This window comes from Oncorhynchus masou, chromosome 21 (genome assembly GCF_036934945.1).
Source record: "Oncorhynchus masou masou isolate Uvic2021 chromosome 21, UVic_Omas_1.1, whole genome shotgun sequence".
In the NCBI taxonomy this organism is placed as follows: domain Eukaryota; kingdom Metazoa; phylum Chordata; class Actinopteri; order Salmoniformes; family Salmonidae; genus Oncorhynchus; species Oncorhynchus masou.
Window position 1 is genome coordinate 44,367,262 of NC_088232.1, and position 18,916 is coordinate 44,386,177.

Sequence of the window (18,916 nt, forward strand, 5' to 3'; positions counted from 1 at the left end):
CTTCTTCTTCTTCTTCTTCTTCTTCTTCTTCTTCTTCTTCTCTCACGCGCGTCATCGGCGTCCTCTTCTTCTTCCACACCCCCGCGCGTCCTCTTCTTCCTCCACACCCCGCGCGCGTCCTCTTCTTCCTCCACACCCCCCCGCGTCCTCTTCTTCCTCCACACCCCCGCGCGCGTCCTCATCTTCTTCCACACCCCCGCGCGTCCTCTTCTTCTTCCACACCCCCCGCGCGTCCTCTTCTTCTTCCACACCCCCCCGCGCGTCCTCTTCTTCTTCCACACCCCCCCGCACGCGTCTTCTTCTTCTTCCACACCCCCCCGCGTCCTCTTCTTCTTCCACACCCCCGCGCGCGTCCTCTTCTTCTTCCACACCCCCGCGCGTCCTCTTCTTCTTCCACGCGTCCTCTTCTTCTTCCACACCCCCGCGCGCGTCCTCTTCTTCTTCCACACCCCCGACCGCGTCCTCTTCTTCTTCCACACCCCCCGCGCCGTCCTCTTCTTCTTCCACACACCCCGCGCGCGCGTCCTCTTCTTCCACACCCCCCGCGCGCGTCCTCTTCTTCCACACCCCCGCGCGCGTCCTCTTCTTCCACACCCCCTGCGCGTCCCTCTCTTCTTCCACACCCCCGCGCGCGTTCTCTTCTTCTTCCACACCCCCGCGCGCGTTCTCTTCTTCTTCCACACCCCCCCGCTCGTCCTCTTCTTCCACACCCCCGCGCGTCCTCTTCTTCTTCTTCTTCCACACCCCCCGCGCGTCCTCTTCTTCTTCCACACCCCCGCGCGCGTCTTCTTCTTCTTCCACACCCCCGTTGCGCGTCCTCTTCTTCTTCCACACCCCCCGCGTCTTCTTCTTCTTCTTCTTCCACACCCCCGGCGCTCTTCTTCTTCTTCCCCCGCGCGTGCTCTTCTTCTTCTTCTTCTTCTTCTGCTGCTGCTGCTGCTTCCCCCTGCGCGCGTTCTCTTCTTCTTCCACACCCCCCGCTGCGTCCTCTTCTTCTTCCACACCCCCGCGCGTCCCTCTCTTCTTCCACACGCGCGTTCTCTTCTTCTTCCACACCCCCCGCGTCCTCTTCTTCTTCTTCCACACCCCTCGCGTCTTCTTCTTCTTCTTCCACAGCGCGCGTCCTCTTCTTCTTCCACACCCCCGCGCGCGTCCTCTTCTTCTTCCACACCCCCGCGCGTCCTCTTCTTCTTCCACACCCCCCGCGCGTCTTCTTCTTCTTCTTCCACACCCCCGCAGCGTCTTCTTCTTCTTCCACACCCCCCGCGCGTCTTCTTCTTCTTCCACACCCCCGCGCGCGTCCTCTTCTTCTTCCACACCCCGCGCGTCTTCTTCTTCCACACCCCCGCGCACGTCTTCTTCTTCTTCCACACCCCCCGCACGCGCTCTTCTTCTTCTTCCCCGCGCGTGCTCTTCTTCTTCTTCTTCTGCTGCTGCTGCTTCCCCTGCGCGCGTTCTCTTCTTCTTCCCCCGCGCGTTCTCTTCTTCTTCTTCTGCTGCTGCTTCCCCGCGCGCGTTCTCTTCTTCTTCTTCTGCTGCTGCTGCTTCCCCCCGCGTCTCTTCTTCTGCTGCTGCTTCCCCCGCGCGTTCTCTTCTTCTTCCCCCCGCGCTTCTTCTTCTTCTTCCACCCCCGCGCGCGCGTCCTATTCTTCTTCCACCACCCCCGCGCGCGTCCACTTCTTCTTCCACCCCCGCGCGCGTCCACTTCTTCTTCCACCCCCCGCGCGCGTCCACTTCTTCTTCCACCCCCGACGCGCGCGTCCTCTTCTTCTTCCACCCCCTGCGCGCGTCCTCTTCTTCTTCCACCCCCTGCGCGTCCTCTTCTTCTTCCACCCCCCTGCGCGTCCTCTTCTTCTTCCACACCCCCCTGCGCGTCCTCTTCTTCTTCCACACCCCCCGCGCGTCCTCTTCTTCTTCCACCCCCCCCCCGCGTCCTCTTCTTCTTCCACCCCCCCGCGCGCGTCCTCTATCTTCTTCCACCCCCCCGCGCGTCCTCTTCTTCTTCCACCCCCCCGCGCGTCCTCTTCTTCTTCCACCCCCCGCGCGCGTCCCTCTTCTTCTTCCACCCCCCGCGTCCTCTTCTTCTTCCATTTTAGCGCGCGTCCTCTTCTTTTTCCACCCCCCGCGCGTCCTCTTCTTCTTCCACACCCCCCGCGCGCGTCCTCTTCTTCTTCCACCCCCCGCGCGTCCTCTTCTTCTTCCACCCCCCCCGCGCGTCCTCTTCTTCTTCCACACCCCCGCGCGCGTCCTCTTCTCCCTCCATCCTACTCCCCCCGCGCATCCTCTTCCGCCACCCCCGCGTCCTCTTCAGCGCACGCCCTCTTCTTCTTCCGCCACCCCCCACGTCATCTTCTTCTTCCACCCCCGCATCCTTTTATTCTTCCACCCCCGCATCCTTTTATTCTTCCACCCCCGCGCGAGCGTCCTCTTATTCTTCCACCCCCCGCGCATCCTCTTATTCTTCCACCACCCTCCACACGCGCATCCTCTTATTCTTCCACCACCCTCCACGCGCGTCTTCTTCCACCCCCGCGCGTCTTCTTCTCCCTCCATCCTCCACCCCCCGCGTCTTCTTCTCCCTCCATCCTCCACCCCCCGCACGTCTTCTTCTCCCTCCATCCTCCACCCCCCCGCGCATCCTCTTCCGCCACCCCCGCACGCCCTCTTCTTCCGCCTCTTCTTCTTCTTCCGCCTCTTCTTCTTCTTCCGCCTCTTCTTCTTCTTCCGCCTCTTCTTCTTCTTCCGCCTCTTCTTCTTCTTCCGCCTCTTCTTCTTCTTCTTCTTCCCCTATGCACATCCTCTTCTTCTTCAAATCACCCAGTAAAATAATACTTGTCTAAAACTCTGTTTTAAATATACTTAGAATAATTCCTTATATTAAGCCAACCAGATAGCATAATGTTCTTGTTTAAAACATTTACAGCTCGCCAGGAACACACAACATTCAGACATAATTTACAAACAAAGCATGTGTACTTAGTGAGTCCACCAGATCAGAGGCAGTAGGGACGTTCTCTTGATAAATGCTCCAATTCAAGCACTTTCCTGTCCTGCTAAGCATTCAAAATGTAACAAGTACTTTTGGGTGTCAGGGAAAATGTATGCAGTAAAAAGTACATTATTTTCTTTAGGAATGTAGTGGAGTAAATGTAAAGGTTGTAAATATTAATAGTAAAGTACAGTACAGATACCCCCAAAAACTACTTTCAAGTATCTTTACTTAAGTACTTTACACCACTGTCTGCACACCCCAGCTCGCCATCAGGGGTAAATAACATTTATTAACTGATGGAGATGAGCAGAAAGAACAGATTAAGAGAATAAGCTAGTAGCCTAATGGCTGGTGAGGGGATGCGGCTATCTATACGATTAACTAGGATGACCTATTTTGCGATCAAAACTGAGCATATCACACAAAAAAAGACATACCGTAATTTCTGGACTATTAAGCGCACCTGAATATAAACCGCACCCACTGAATTATTAAAAAAACGTATTTTGTACATAAATTAGCCGCACATGTCTATAAGTCGCAGGTGCCTACCGGTACATTGAAACAAATGAACTTTACACAGCCTTTAAACGAAACACGGCTTGTAACATAAATTAAAACAGTAGCCTACCAAGGAAGTCATTGGTCACTATCTTCCTCCTCCTGTGCACTGAAACCACTGAAGTCATCTCCTTCGGTGTCGGAGTTGAATAGTCTCAGAATTGCTTCATCCGATGTTGGATCCTTTTCATTGTCGCTCGTTACTTTCATCCGGAGGCAAATTCCCCGCTGAGCTCATGCTGCCCCTTCAACATGCAGCAGTCCAGCCTTTTGAAACCCGTTGATGATAGTGGATTTTTTGACAATGCTCCACGCTGTCAGGACCCACTGGCAGACTTGACCATAAGTTGCTCTTCGCATGCGGCCCGTTTTAGTGAAGGATTTCTCCCCACTTGTCATCCAAGCCTCCCACTGAACATGGAGCGCCACCTTAAATGCACGATTTACACTGATGTCGAGTGGCTGCAAATACTTTGGGTATTCTGCTTTTCTTCCCTCTGAAAGCTTTTGTTGTCTTTTTGCACGGAGTCAGTTCCTCACGCTGCTGTTTCCAACGTCTTATCATCGACTCATTAAGGCCAAGCTCCCGTGCAGCAGCTCTATTTCCTTTTCCAACAGCCAGATCGATCGCCTTCAACTTGAAAGCTGCGTCATATGCATTTCTCAGTGTCTTTGCCATGATGAGGGTGTAATCAGAATGATGGGAAGTTTGAGCTCGATTTACGTCACATTATGTGACGGTGCTCAGTTTTTTGGCGGCATGAGTCTTGTCAAAGCGGGAAAAATCCATAAATTAGCCGCGTCATTGTATTAACCGCGAGGTTCAAAGCGTGGGAATAAAGTAGCGGCTTATAGTCCGGAAATTACGGTGTTTGCATCCCTGTAAATAGAAATCGCACTGCTTCAGTAGAGCACATGCATTCTAATGGGTGATTATGCCTGACAAACATCCTGCCATGGGTGTCTGATCACAATACTACTCTGAATAACAAGCAGAGGTCAGCGGTGAGCGGTCAGGTCAGTGGACTGGGCCTTTAAGGCTTGGCCCACAATATATGACATCAACCATATTAAAGGTCACCCTCGGCTAAGGGATGTATCCATGCCGCGTTGCGTCATGCCTACGAGCAGACCTTAGCCGTGGTATATTGGCCATATACCACATATAATATGAAATTACATGTTGAGAGTTTGAGCCAAGTCAACACTGGATTCCAACACTTACGCAAATAAATAAAGCCTTTCGTCACTATGCAAACTCTAATGGCAGCAGGAAGGATATGAGCGAGGCAGCTGTAGGCCCACCCTGCCTCAGCCAGGGTATCAACAATAGACAGTGTACTGTAGGCCTATTGACCATTCAGTAGACAGGCCCTATCTGACATGATCATTTTCCACTCACGAATCACAATACACCAGATCAGGCAACACAGAAGCTGCTCCGGTTTCAACTGTTCTGCCTGCGGCTACAGAAACCCTGGCCTGTTCACCAGACATGCTACCTTGTCCCAGATGCCCCTGCTGTCTTGACCTCTGAATGCTCGGCTATGAAAAGCCAGCTGACATTTACTCCCGAGGTGCTGACCTGTTGCTCCAACTACAACCACTGTGATTATTATTTCACCCTGCTGGTCATCTATAAACATCTTGAAGAACAGTCTGGCCTTAATGGCCACGTACTCTTATAATCTCCATCCAGCTCAGCCAGAAGACGACTGGCCACCCCTCATAGCCTGGTTCCTCTCTAGGTTTCTTCCTAGGTTCATGTCTTTCTAGGGAGTTTTTCTTAGCCACCGTGCTTCTACATCTGCATTGCTTGCTGTTTGGGGTTTTAGGCTGGGTTTGTGTATAAGCACTTTGTGACATCTGATGATGTAAAAAGGGTTTTATACATTTGATTGATTAACAGAGAGGGCTATCCCCCTGTTTGTAACTATTGCTACAGGAGAGGAAACACCTTATCGGCCATTAACTTTAAGACACAGGAGCAGAGACAAAACATTGCAAGTTCAATGTTCCACTCGTCACAATGGAGAGAGGTCAGTTAGACAGGCAACAACGTCCCACCCTCCACATGCTGGGAGCAGGAAAAAGGACAGGGGTGTGGAGGGATACCGATTGGGTTAGGCGTCGCCTGAGAGAGAAATCCAGTGGAAGCGCTGTCTGCTCCTGGAGCTCATGGGGAGTGAGACTCCCCTCCACAGACACAGATCCACTCATACTGCAGTCATGTGAACTGGGGCCATAGGAAGCATCTGGGGCCCTATGGCAATGAAAGCCTATGGGAGTGGGAGAGGTGCCTCTGTCCTAAATAAACCAAAGAAACTGGGCACAACACTGACCTGTGTATACTGCAGACAGTCGTGTGAACTGGGGCCATAGGAAGGCATCTGGTGCCATGAGAGAGTCAGTAGAGGCTCTATAGGAGTGAGTGAGGAGGGCCTCTCTTTAGCATTCATCTCTCCATCCCAGGATGAGTCTCAGCAGCAGGTCCCACAACATGAACCCAGCTCCACCGTTTAAGTGTCTGGAGTGTGATGGGGAGCAGCCAGCTCAGTCTTTCTCCAAGTGTGAAACCTGTTTGTCACCCCCCCCACCTCTCACCCCATTGTCTCCCAGATGGAAAGAAAGAGACAGAAAGAAAAGAAGGCAGAGAAAGAGAAATGATAGCGCATCCCTTGTTTAACCCCATAAAAGCCAGTAGAGGATCTTTATGGCCGACAGATGCTAAAGCAAACGTGTGCTTCTTTCGCTCTCTCTTCCCCTTTTTTGTTATGTCCCTCACTCCCTAGCTTCTCCAAAAGTAAAAGGGGATTCCGTGGTCGCCTGGTATTGGCCCGTGTGACCTCCCCCCACGTTGTCGGGGCAACGGAAGGGCTGAGAAACAGAGAAGAAGTCAGCTGGAGGAGAGTTATGCCCCAACACAGGCAGAATGAGGAGAGGAGCAGCAGGCAGACTGGGAGAGCGAGGATTGGGCCGTCGAGTGACAAGCTCTCCCAAATAGACCTGCTCAACCCATCTTCCAGACCCAAATCATTGTGCACTCAGCAGGCGATACAGACAGACTGACTGTCAACAACAGTATTGTGACGCTCTCCAAATCACTGCACTTCCACTCTCAACAACTGAAACTGAGTCCCATGGGTGGGCGCGCGCACACACACACACACACACACACACCTGGAGTCTCCTTTGCCCAGGTTTCCTCCGCCTGGATGCAGGATGGTCTGGTTGCCTTCCATATCCACAATACATTTTGTGTTCAGGTCCTTTTCTGTGAGGGAGAGAAGGGAAAAGGTTCAGAGTACTGTACAAACATTCAGAGCAACCTCCAGTTGCACGGTAGGTACTTCATCACGCGGGCACATCACGTGACTAGAAAGGAGAAAAACCGTACACTATTTACTGATTACATTGTGGACCTGAATGGCTCAGTTGGTAGAGCATGGCGGATGCTATGGCAGTATTATTGTGGGTTCGATTCCCAGGGCCACTCAATCGAAAAATATGTATGCACACATGACAAAGTCTCTTCGGATAAAAGCGTATGCTGAATGGCATTTGAATTCAATCTCACACAGCATCCCCTATGACTTAAAACAAAACATTCCATTAGGTCTGTCCCCAACTTTAAAAAAAAAATATTAGTTGACCGAAAGTCTGTTCTTTCGACCAATTTATTGGTCTATTTTTAAACGTGTATTTTTTACATAGGGTGTGTCTAAGTGTTTTAATAAAATGCACTGAGCTTGTCTGATGCTTAAAGCTTACGGTTTAATGAAATAAAAACATGCCTTTAAAAGCGTAACCTGACCCAACTATTCTTCTGTCGCTCCAGATTCTGTCATTACACTCCTGAAGTTGCAGATAATAGGCTACATTAGGAGTCAGCAACCTTTCATGTGGACTGCCAAGTTATGGTCCCATTTCTACCTATCTGCGTGCCAGTTATAGTTTTCATATGCACATTTTCATTTAATTTATAATAACGTCTTCATATCTCAAAATAATTGTCATGTGGTTAATCAATTCTATCCAAATGATACAAACAAAAAGGTACTTCCATTGGCAACTATGTAAAAATAGCCTACATAAAAAACAAATAAAAACATTGCAGGCTGCAGGTAGAAAATATCCTGATTAAACTAAATATCCTACATATCACATTGTTACAGACAGACCATGTGTAGCCAAACTTGAAACATGTATCAACTATTAACTTGGGTCTGGCCAGAAGATAGCAAACATGCAACATTGTGTAAAATATTCTGGGCCCTCAGAGTTTACTGCACCAGTGAGCTGAGTACTGGTACCTCAATTGTTCTGCTGCTTGAGCACCTGTTCCTCTTATAGAATATTAGCTCAAAAGTATTGTGGAGGCACCTAAATATAAACAGTACCAGCACCCAAAATAAGTACCGGGAACCTATTTCAGTCCAAGTCAAGCTCTGATAAGAAGTAAATCAGGTATGTCTATTTTATGATGTTTACACTGGATCAGAGCATGGTCTTTTTTCCTTTCACGCTGAGTGGTTATCGAAAGGGAAAGAGCTGGAAAGATTTTTTAAATACATTGAGGAACTATTGTGATTCTCAATCGATGTAAAAACATACTTAGTCATCCACAGTTCATTAGTGGTGTTGCGTTAAGACAATCAGAAATACTATCATTTCCCCAAATGGGCACATTTATATGCCTACATTTGCCTGGAGGCCAGGCAGCCTATAGGCCTACTTCTATGCCTGCATGTCGTTAATCAACATTGACAGGAGCGCTCCAAACAAAAGACAATGACTAAATCGACAGAAATTGTAAATGGAATGAGATTAACCAAAACTTGTTTCTCACTAGTGTAACATAGGCTGTGCACTCTGCAAACAACGTGTCCACTCTGACAAATGAGAACAGGAAGACTGGAATGACAATATTGAATGCATTAAAATAAATGACTAAGGATGAGTTTGATCATTTAAAAGCTTACAAAGGGTCAAAACGTCATTCACTTGTTGCATCAAGTCTGACCCCAAGAGTGATCCGAAACAGCTTCTATCCCCATGCCATAAGACTGACAAATAGCTAATAAAATGGCTACACGGACTGAATTGGCCTTCGTATTTTAGTATTATTATTTTTGCACTGTTACACGTTACAGCCTTATTCGAAAATGTATTAAATAACCCCCCCTCCCCCAATCTACACACAATACCCCATAAATGATGACGAGAAAACAGGTTCTTAGACATTTTTGCAAATGTATTAAAAATAAAAACAGAAAAACCTTATTTATATAAGTATTCAGAGCCTTTGCTATGAGACACTAAATTGAGCTCCGGTGCATCCTGCTTCCATTGATCATCCTAAAGATGTTTCTACAACTTGGAGTCCACCTGTAGTAAATTCTATTGATTGGACATGATTTGGCAAGTCACACACACCTGTTTATATAAGGTCCCACAGTTAACAATGCATGTCAGAGCAAAAACCAACCCATGATGTCGAAGGAATCGTCCGTAGTGCTCCAAGACATGACTGTGTCGAAGCACAGATCTAGGGAAGGTTACCAAAAAAATGTCTGCAGCATTTTAGGTCCCCATGAACACAGTGGCCGCCATCATTCTTAAATGAAAGAAGTCTGGAACCACCACAACTCTTCTGCCCGGCCAAACAGAACAATCGGGGGAGAAGGGCCTTGGTCAGGGAGAGTTCCTCTGTGGAGGATCCAGAGTTCCTCTCTGGAGATGGGAGAACCTTCCAGAAGGACAACCATCTTTGCAGCAGTCCACTAATCAGGCCTTTATGGCAGAGTGGCCAGATGGAAGTGACTACCCAATAAGAAGGCATGACTGCCCGCTTGGAGTTTGACAAAAGGCAACTAAAGGACTCTCAGACCATGAGAAACAAGATTCTCTGGTCTGAAGAAACCAAAACTGAACTCTTTGGCCTGAATGCCGAGCATCACATCTGGAGGAAATCTGGCACCATTTGTACAGTGAAGCATGGTGGTGGCAGCATCATGCTGTAGGGATGTTTTTCAGCAGCACTGACTGGGAGCCTAGTCAGGTATGAGGGACAGATGAATGGAGCAAAGTACAGAAAGATCCTTGATGAAAACCTGCTCCAGGGCCCTCAGGACCTCAGAATGGGGCGAAGGGTTCACCTTCTAACAGGACAACGACCCTAAGAACAAAGCCAAAACAAAGCAGGAGCGGCATCGGGACAAGTTTCTGAATGTCCTTGAGTGGCCCAGCCAGAGCCCAGACTTGAACCCGATCTAACATCTCTGGAGAGACCTGAAAATAGCTGTGCAGCAACACTCCCCATCCAACCTGACAGAGCTTGAGAGGATCTGCAGAGAAAAATGGAAGAAACTACCCAAATATAGGTGCGCCAAGCTTGTAGCGCCATACCCAAGAAGACTTGGGCTGCCAAAAGGTGACTAATTGCTGCCAAAGGTGCTTCAACAAAGATCTGAGTAAAGGGTCTGAACACTTACAGTACCAGTCAAAAGTTTGGACACACCTACTCATTCATGGGTTTCTTTATTTTTACTATTTCCTACATTGTAAAATAATAGTGAAACCATGAAATAACACAACCCCCCCCAAAAAAGTGTTAAAATCTACCCCGGCCAAACCCGGACGACGCTGGGCCAATTGCGCGCTGCTCTGCAATGCTTTTCCAACAGTCTTGAAGGAGTTCCCACATATGCTGAGCACTTGTTGGCTGCTTTTTCCTTTCCTCTGCGGTCTAACTCATCCCAAACCATCTCAATTGGGTTGAGGTCGGGTGATTGTGGAGGCTAGGTCAATCTGATGCAGCACACCATCACTCTCCTCCTTGATCAAATAGCCATTACACAGCCTGGAGGTGTGTTTTGGGTCATTGTCCTGTTGAAAAACAAATGATAGCCCCACTAAGCAGGTTGGCAGGTAGCCTAGTGGTTAGAGCATTGGACCAGTAACCGAAGGTTGCTAGAACGAATCCCAGAGCTGACAAGGTAAAAATCTGTTGTTTTGCCCCTGAACAAGAAAGTTAAACTGTTCTTAACCGTCAATGAAAATAAGAATGTTCTTAATCGACTTGCCTAGTTAAATAAAAGGAACATATGTAATTAAGCGCAAACCAGATGGGATGGCGTATCACTGTGGTAGCCATGATGGTTAAGTGTGCCTTGAATATTAAATAAATCACCAGCAAAGCACCATCACACCTCATCCTCCATGCTTCACGGTGAGAATCACACATACGGAGAACCTACTCACGTCTCACCAAGACACGGTCATTGGAAACAAATCTAAAATTTGGACTCAGCAGAACAAAAGGACAGATTTCCCATGGCCCCGTCCATTGATCATGTTTCTTGGCACAAGCAAGTCTCTTCTTATTGCAATTTGACCATGAAGGCCTGCTGGAAGACCTGATCATGCTGGAAGGCCTGATAATTGTCATGCTGGAAGACCCAGCCACGACCTATCTTCAATGCTCTTACTGAGGGGAGGAGGTTGTCGGCCAAGATCTGTACATGGCCCCATCCATCCTCCCCTCAATACAGTCGTCCTGTCCCCTTTGCAGAAAACCATCCCCAAATAATTGTTTCCAACTCCATGCTTCATGGTTGGGATAATGTTCTTGGGGTTGTACTCATCCTTCTTCTTCCTCCAAACACGGCAAGTGGACCAAAAAGCTCTATTTTTGTCTCATCAGACCACATGACCTTCTCCTCCGGATCATCCAGATGGTCATTGGCAAACTTCAAACGGGCCTGGACATGTGCTGGCTTGAGCAGGGGGACCTTGCGTGCGCTGCAGGATTTTAATCCATGACGGCGTAGTGTGTTACTAATGGTTTTCTTTGAGGCTGTGGTCCCAGCTCTCTTCAGGTCATTGACCAGGTCCTGCCAAAGTTAAGGGCTGATTTCACCTTCCTCATGATCATTGATGCCAATAAGGTGAGATCTTGCATGGGGCCCCAGACCGAGGGTGATTGACCGTCATCTTGAACTTCTTCCATTTTCTAATAATTGCGCCAACAGTTGTTGCCTTCTCACCAAGCTGCTTGCCTATTGTCCTTAGCCCATCCCAGCCTTGTGCAGGTCTACAATTATATCCCTGATGTCCTTACACAGCTCTCTGGTCTTGGCCATCGTGGAGAGGTTGGAGTCTGTTTGATTGAGTGTGTGGACAGGTGTCTTTTATACAGGTAACAAGTTCAAACAGGTGCAGTTAATACAGGTAATGAGTGGAGAACAGGAGGGCTTCTTAAAGAAAAACTAACAGGTCTGTGAGAGCCAGAATTCTTACTGGTTGGTAGGTGATCAAATATTTATGTCATGCAATAAAATGAAAATTAATTACTTAAAAATCATAGTGTGATTTTCTGGATTTTCGTTTTAGATTCCGTCTCTCCCAGTTGAAGTGTACCTATGAAAACCTGCAAAATCGGCAGTGTATCAAATACTTGTTCTCCCCACTGTATCTACCTATATCCAGTATACCTGCACATTGTAAATATGATACTGGAAATAACTATGTATATAGTATGCTTACTTAGTGTGCTTCCTATTTCTATATCTTGTGTGATTTTGCTCTCCCGTGTTTTTTTAGTAGTACATTGTTATTGATTACTGCATTGTTGGGGTTCAAGCTTGCAAGAAAGGCATGTCACTGTACTTGTGCTTGTGACATTAACTTGAATATTGGGTGGGTGTTATTTCATAGAAATATAATTCATAGAACAAACCTATTCATTCAGACCAATGCAATTTAGCTGGTACACCATTGAAATTGAAATGTTAAATGCTAATTACTACCACAAAGATGACACCAAATGGTGAATGTCAACTTAAATAGTAATGTCTATTCTATTGTAATATTTCTATGCTATCAATAGGTTTCCTATGGAGGCTTGACAGTATAACTTAAAACAGATATTCCCATTTTAGTCAACATTCTCCGATGTGCGGACCATCAACCATATGAGGTACCATTTGAGAGTTAAATTATCAGACGAAACATGACATGCGTAAGAGCATGCTGTGTCTCAACCGATTGTGGGCACAGCACAAAAAACCTCACAGCACAAAAAACCTTAGGTGATGTAAAATAAGGTCTAAGCTATAACATACTCAAATATGAATCAAATCGGAGTTCACACATTTTTAGATAATGGGTGTTAAAAGTTTTAAGAAAATACTATTTTCATGAAAAACATTTTGTACCATGTTTTCATGGTATGGTGGAGTGTGCAAAATGGGTCAACATTGAGCACCTTTATCTCAAATGTTTTGTCATTCAGGTCCAAAAAGACCCTTTCTGAGCACTTCTACAACAGGCAAATATGCATGGAAGGTTTCATTCAAATCAAAGTAATTGAACTAAAATGGATTTACCCATATATTATTATTAGTATTCTAATATGAATTACATGACCCACTGCTGCTCCGAGTGGCACAGCGGTCTAATGCACTGCATCTCAGTGCTAGAGGTGTCACTACAGGACCTGGTTAGATTCCAGGCTGTATCACAACGGGCCATGATTGGGAGTCCCATAGGGAGAAACTCCCCAAAGACCCAGGAAGACTCAACGCTGTAAATCGCTGTCAAAGGTGCTTCAACAAAGTAGTGAGTGAAACGTCTGAATAATTATGTAAATGTGATTTAACCAAGTTTATAAAATTAACAAAAGTTTCTAAAAACCTATTTTTGCTTTGTCGTTATTGTGTGTAAATTGACTAGGAGAAAAAAACGACTTAATCCATTTTAGAATAAGGCTGCAACGTAACAAAATGTGGAAAAAGTCAAGGGGTCTGAATACCTTCCGAATGCACTGTATATGCTATGTATAAGAGGCTATTTAGTCTTGGCAGAAACCTTTGTTAAGTGATTGGTGGCCGGTGCTGGGTAGCCTAGGCCCTGGCTTGTTGCCTTTTCTCTTGAGAGTTGAGCTGTAACTCAATCAATAACAGTAGAACAAAGTGTCTGAAACCATTATTCCTCCTCACACAAATACCTCATGTGATGTGGGACATTGACTCAACCACACTTTGCCCCTGGCCCTCTGATGCCAAACCATGACTCACCACTTGGCCTTGGAGACAACAGCTATCACATGCACCACTCAGGCTCAGCCAAATGGCTCAGTACTACTTACTTGATTGGAAGATGGTTTTTGCAACAGTCAGCACCAAGTTTGCGAGTTCAATTGCCACAAGGGTCACATAGGCTACTAATGGACACTGTAGGCCTATATGACACAATGATTTTGGCTAAGGCCTTGTCAGTTAGTGTAGCGGTGCATTTAGAGGCCTAATAATAGCAGCATTGGTTATTGGGCTATCCAGCTGTACTGCTAGCCTAAATATGGGCCAATCCCTTTCCACATTCAGCTTTCTCATTTACAAGATCCCATGGCACTTATCGTAAGAGTAGGGGTGTTAACCCCTAAATCTAAATTCCCAAGCTGTCCCTCATACCATCACCTAATCATCCCCAGCTTACAATTGGCTCATTCATCCTCCTACTCTCCCCTGTAACTATTCCCCAGGTTGTTGCTGCAAATGAGAACGTGTTCTCGTTCTCAGTTAACTTACCTGGTAAAATAACGGTAAAATAAATTTTAAAAATTATCACACTTTTACCATATTATGATGTAGCCTAGATTTAATCTGTACTTGACTATGTAGAAACTTATTCCTCACTGTATTCTTATTCACATGGTAGTAATATTTCAAAACTTAAATTATTTTCAAAACTCTGTTTCCTCTTGGCCTCTGGGGTCTAATTTTGACAATTCATAAATGTTTTACCATAGACAGGAACACAAACACAAAAATAATTCACAGCTAGGCTATAAACACACCCATACACATTCCCTTTCAAGCACAATAGGGCTGTCCGACTAAAAAGAAACTGGTTATTTCGACCAATCGACTGCTCAAAAGTGTATTTTTCCATTTATGGACACCCTAAGTGTAATAAATGATAAATATAAATGAACTATATGCATAGAGCTTGTCTGATGCTTAAAGCTTACAGTCTGATGCCTCAAGAGGGTGCCAGAGAAAAAAAAACAACCTGACCCAACTATGCTCCTCCCGCTGGCTTTCGTAGATTCTGCCATTACTCTCCTGAAGTTGCCGGTAATAGGCTACACACGGAGTCAACAACCTTTCATGTGGACTGCCAATTTATCTTCCCATTTCTACCTATCTGCGTGCCAGTTATGGTTTTCATAGGCACATTTTCATTTAATTTATAATAACGTCTTCATATCATAAAAGCATTGTCATGTGGTTAATAAAAATTCTATCCAAATCTAAATGATAAACCTAAAAAGTAACTTCCATTATCAACTAGGTAAAAATAGCCAACAAATAAAACCTTTGCCGCCTACAGGTAGAAAATATTCTGATTAAAATAAATATCCTATAAATCACACTGGCTGCACATTGCCTGTCTGCAACTAACTTGAAACATTGTATCAACTATTAACTTGCTCAGGCCTAAAGCTGGTGCTAGTGAACTTCCAACATTGTATCAAATATTCTTGGCCCTCAGAGTTTCCTGCACCAATGAGCATGGGACAGACACAGACGTAGGCTAATTGCGCAAAGGATAAGAAGCAGTGCTTGACTTTGGCAAGAGCTAACCCGGAGCGGAGTACAGGCAACCCAAAATGTTCTACTGCTTGAGCACCTGTTCCTCTTATAGAATATTAGCTCAAAAGTATTGTGGAGGTCCTACACCTAACTATAAAACAGTATCAGCACCCAAAATGAGTACCGAAACACATCAGTCCAAGTCAAGCATGGATAAGAATCGTATTTTATGACGTTTCCACTGGATCAGAGCATGACATTTTCCCTTTCACGCCGAGTGGTTATCGAAAGGGAGTGAGCTGGAAAGATTTTTCATATACATTGAGGAACTATTGTGATTCTCAAATCGATGTAAAAACATACTTTGCTTGCTTGCAGTTTGATTTGAAGAAAACATTACTTCAAGAAGCTCCACAGTTCATTAGTGGTGTTGCGTTAAGACAATCAGAAATACTATCAGATCCCCAAATGGGCACATTTATATGCCTACATTTGCGCACAAGCAATGTAGCCTATAGGCCTACTTCTATGCCTGCATGTCGTTAATAAACATTGACAGGAGCGCTCCAAACAAAAGACAGTGACTAAATTGACAGAACTTGAAAATGGATTTAAATTAATCAAAACGTGTTTCTCACTAGTGTAGCATAGGCTGTGCACTCTGCAAACAATGATTCCACTCTGACAATGAGAACAGGAAGGCTGGAATAATATTGAATTCATTGACAGTAACCAACGCAAAACATTGTAGATTAGAAATTATCGGAATGAATTAACAGTGAATGTACAGTACTAAGGGTAATATACAGTCGCAGTCAAAAGTTTGGACAGAGGATTAGATTCTGATTCGATAATCCTCACAGCTGTCATCCAATCACAATATTTATGCAAATTGACATATGATATATATTTGAGGAAAGAAGCACCTTACTCTTGTTTGCTGGAACAAGGCAGTTAACCCACCATTCCTAGGCCATCATTGAAAATAATAATGTGTTCTTTCCTGACTTGCCTAGTTAAATAAAAAGGTATAACACATTTAAAAAAATACAAAATAAATTTAATACCGATTTCCGATTGTTATGAAAACTTGAAATCGGCCCTAATTAATCGGCCATTACGATTAATCAGTCGACCTCCACTATAGAGCTGACTAAAATGATCAACTCATAATCAGGCTTTGATGATTTGGATCAGGTGTTTTCAGTTCAACTTAACCCCCCCCCCCCCCAAAAAATCTGCATTTTCCTCAATTTCTTCTAATTCTAGTTAGAAATTGATAGTGCGAACTTAAAGTGCAGTGTTGCTTGACATGACAACGAATTCAAATATAAGGGAAGCGTTATTGTGACAGGGTAGGAACCAAAGTTGTCAGTGTTGCCTAACATTTAAAGTTCTCTCTTAGTAACTTCATGTAGCTAACATATTTATGCTTTCCGTATTCCTCTTTGATTTCGAAGATACTGCTTCACAAACATGCCGATTTAGGTAGCACCATCCTAGTATTATCAGGCTGTATAGCTAGTTACGTTTGCTCCGACTCAGTACATTTATTAGCTAGCTAGCCAGCCAGCTAACTAGCGATTAGCAGAGGTGGGACCAAGCCATTGTTTTACAAGTAAGTGTCAAGTCCTAAACAAGTCATAATGTGTTCTTCACCAAATGTAATACCATTTCATATATTTCATAAGAGTAATAGTTAGTATATTACATTTATGCAAATCGTGAAGGCTTTAAAAAAATATAAATGTATTACTTTCCAAATAAACATATTTCCATGGGATCACGTTCCCACATCGACTATCGAGGCTCGCTATGGGGCGATGTAGGCTTGTACACAATCGCCCAACCTTATCACATACACCCTCTCTCTGTGTGGTTACAGTAGGCTAACGTATGTCAATGGTTTTAGGAACAGCAGTAACATCAGGCAGGATTTAGGCTACCAACTGCCTAGCCAGTTGTCGCTCAATCTTGGGTGCAATGATCACCTTCCCACACTGAATGACAGTGTGGAGGCTCATTGATTTAATGTTACGTTAGCCTACATGCTACACAAGCAAATTATATGTAGTCATCGGCTATATTAACCACGACTTACCTTTCTTTATGCAGTTTCAAATGTCAAACAAAGTTGGAAGTTGTTGCGCCTCAGTCTAAATTTCTTCTCGCATCTTTTGCTAGTTGCAATCCATTTTTTGTTGACTATAGCATAGCCCGTTATATCTGAAAATAACAATTTGGGGAATCATCTTTTCAAGGGATCTATCTGAATTCACCCGCCGACATTCCTCTGCACTGCCACGCACAACTTTTTCTCAGCTGGCACAATTGGATTGGCTGCTGTCCGATTCAAACTGTAATCCATTAAATGAAGAGTTGATGCGCTGCACACTTTTTAAAAATTGCATCATTTTTAATATTTGGGCTTAGGGAGGATATCAAGTCAGTTCGAGTCAAAGGGTTCAAATCGAGTTGCAAGTCATCATATTTGTGGCCCGAGTCCAAGTCACGTGACTCGAGTCCACACCTCTGGCGATTAGTACTAGCGGCTAACCTCGATTTAGGCCCAAGTTGCTAAAACAAATTAGCAGTTTGCAAATGTAAGAAACAAACTATTAGTGTAATTATAGAACACTAGTGGATTTATATTAAGGAGCTAAATGAAAACAGCATTTTTGTCAACAAAATTGTTGCATGTGCTGCATTGACCGTGCAGACTGAACGCAAGTGTCTCATGGTCGAGGAACAACAAATTTGCTCCTTGACTGGCAGGGGATAGGTCTGTGTGGAAAGTGGCATATATAGATAGAGAGAGATGACTCAAGTAGCGGAGTAAACTATAAAATTGACATTACACACGGCGTGTCACATTTAACAAACTAAACATTCAAATACTGTTAAAGAAGGTAAAGTAAAAACCCAAACGGATTCGTGCATCAATAATGATATATTGTAAAATAAGCTATACCACCCAGCCCTATTTCAAATGGTGTTAACTGATTTGGCTCATGCAATGGAATGTATTTTTTGCAATGTCAGTCGAGTTGAATCAAGAAATCCCAGCACATATTGATGTTACACTTCCCACTTCAACCTCCTCGCAATGGCCGCCAGTCTACCCATTATGCCACCATTGACTTGAATGGGGACAACCGGTATATTCATTCCATTAACGCCATCCAAAATGCCATTACCGTCACAGCCCTAGTTTGTTTGTGTGTGCGCGTGTCAGGGGCATCATCACATGGGTATAAGCGTCAGCTCTAAGCAAAGGCTACGTTAAGGCCACAGAGTTCACTGGTAGTACGGATCAGTGTATGTGTTCATACACCTGCTAATCATGTTATAACCAGTTATGACTGCTCGATGACTTTTAGGAATAGCATTGAGATCTTCCTTTTCTCAAAGGAAATAGAAGAAAAATATCTGAGGTAAAATGCAATGATGAGTATTCATCTCATCTTTCACCAGATTCTCTCCAGTACCAGCAAATGTTCCACTGGCACTTTTGCTTTCTTCCATGCGGTAAGTGAAACAGCACTGGGCTTGGTTGGTGGTACAATGGGCATGACATCAGTGTGGAAATGGAAAAGCCGTGTCTATGCTGTGACTGGGATGGAGCCGAAGAGGCTGTTCTTCGAAGGCCTAGCCTCTCAATAACTCCTCTACCACCATGGGAACATGGTCAGTTATGCAAAGCTAGCAAATAGTCCTTTCAAACTGACTCCCTTCCTGCCTTTGTCCAGCACAGCCAGAGACCAGC

General features: G+C 45.2%; 1 protein-coding gene across 5 annotated transcripts in view; it reads right to left on the reverse strand.

The window, feature by feature from the left end:
- The window catches only part of LOC135508393 (kinesin-like protein KIF13B), a 76,298-nt gene that overhangs the window by 55,402 nt on the left and 1,980 nt on the right, over positions 1-18,916 (reverse strand). For all 5 annotated transcript variants that reach the window (XM_064928544.1, XM_064928545.1, XM_064928542.1 and 2 more), the window contains exon 3: positions 6,734-6,827. In XM_064928544.1, the coding sequence (XP_064784616.1) occupies positions 6,734-6,827 (94 nt within the window). The remainder of the gene's footprint in view (positions 1-6,733; positions 6,828-18,916) is intronic.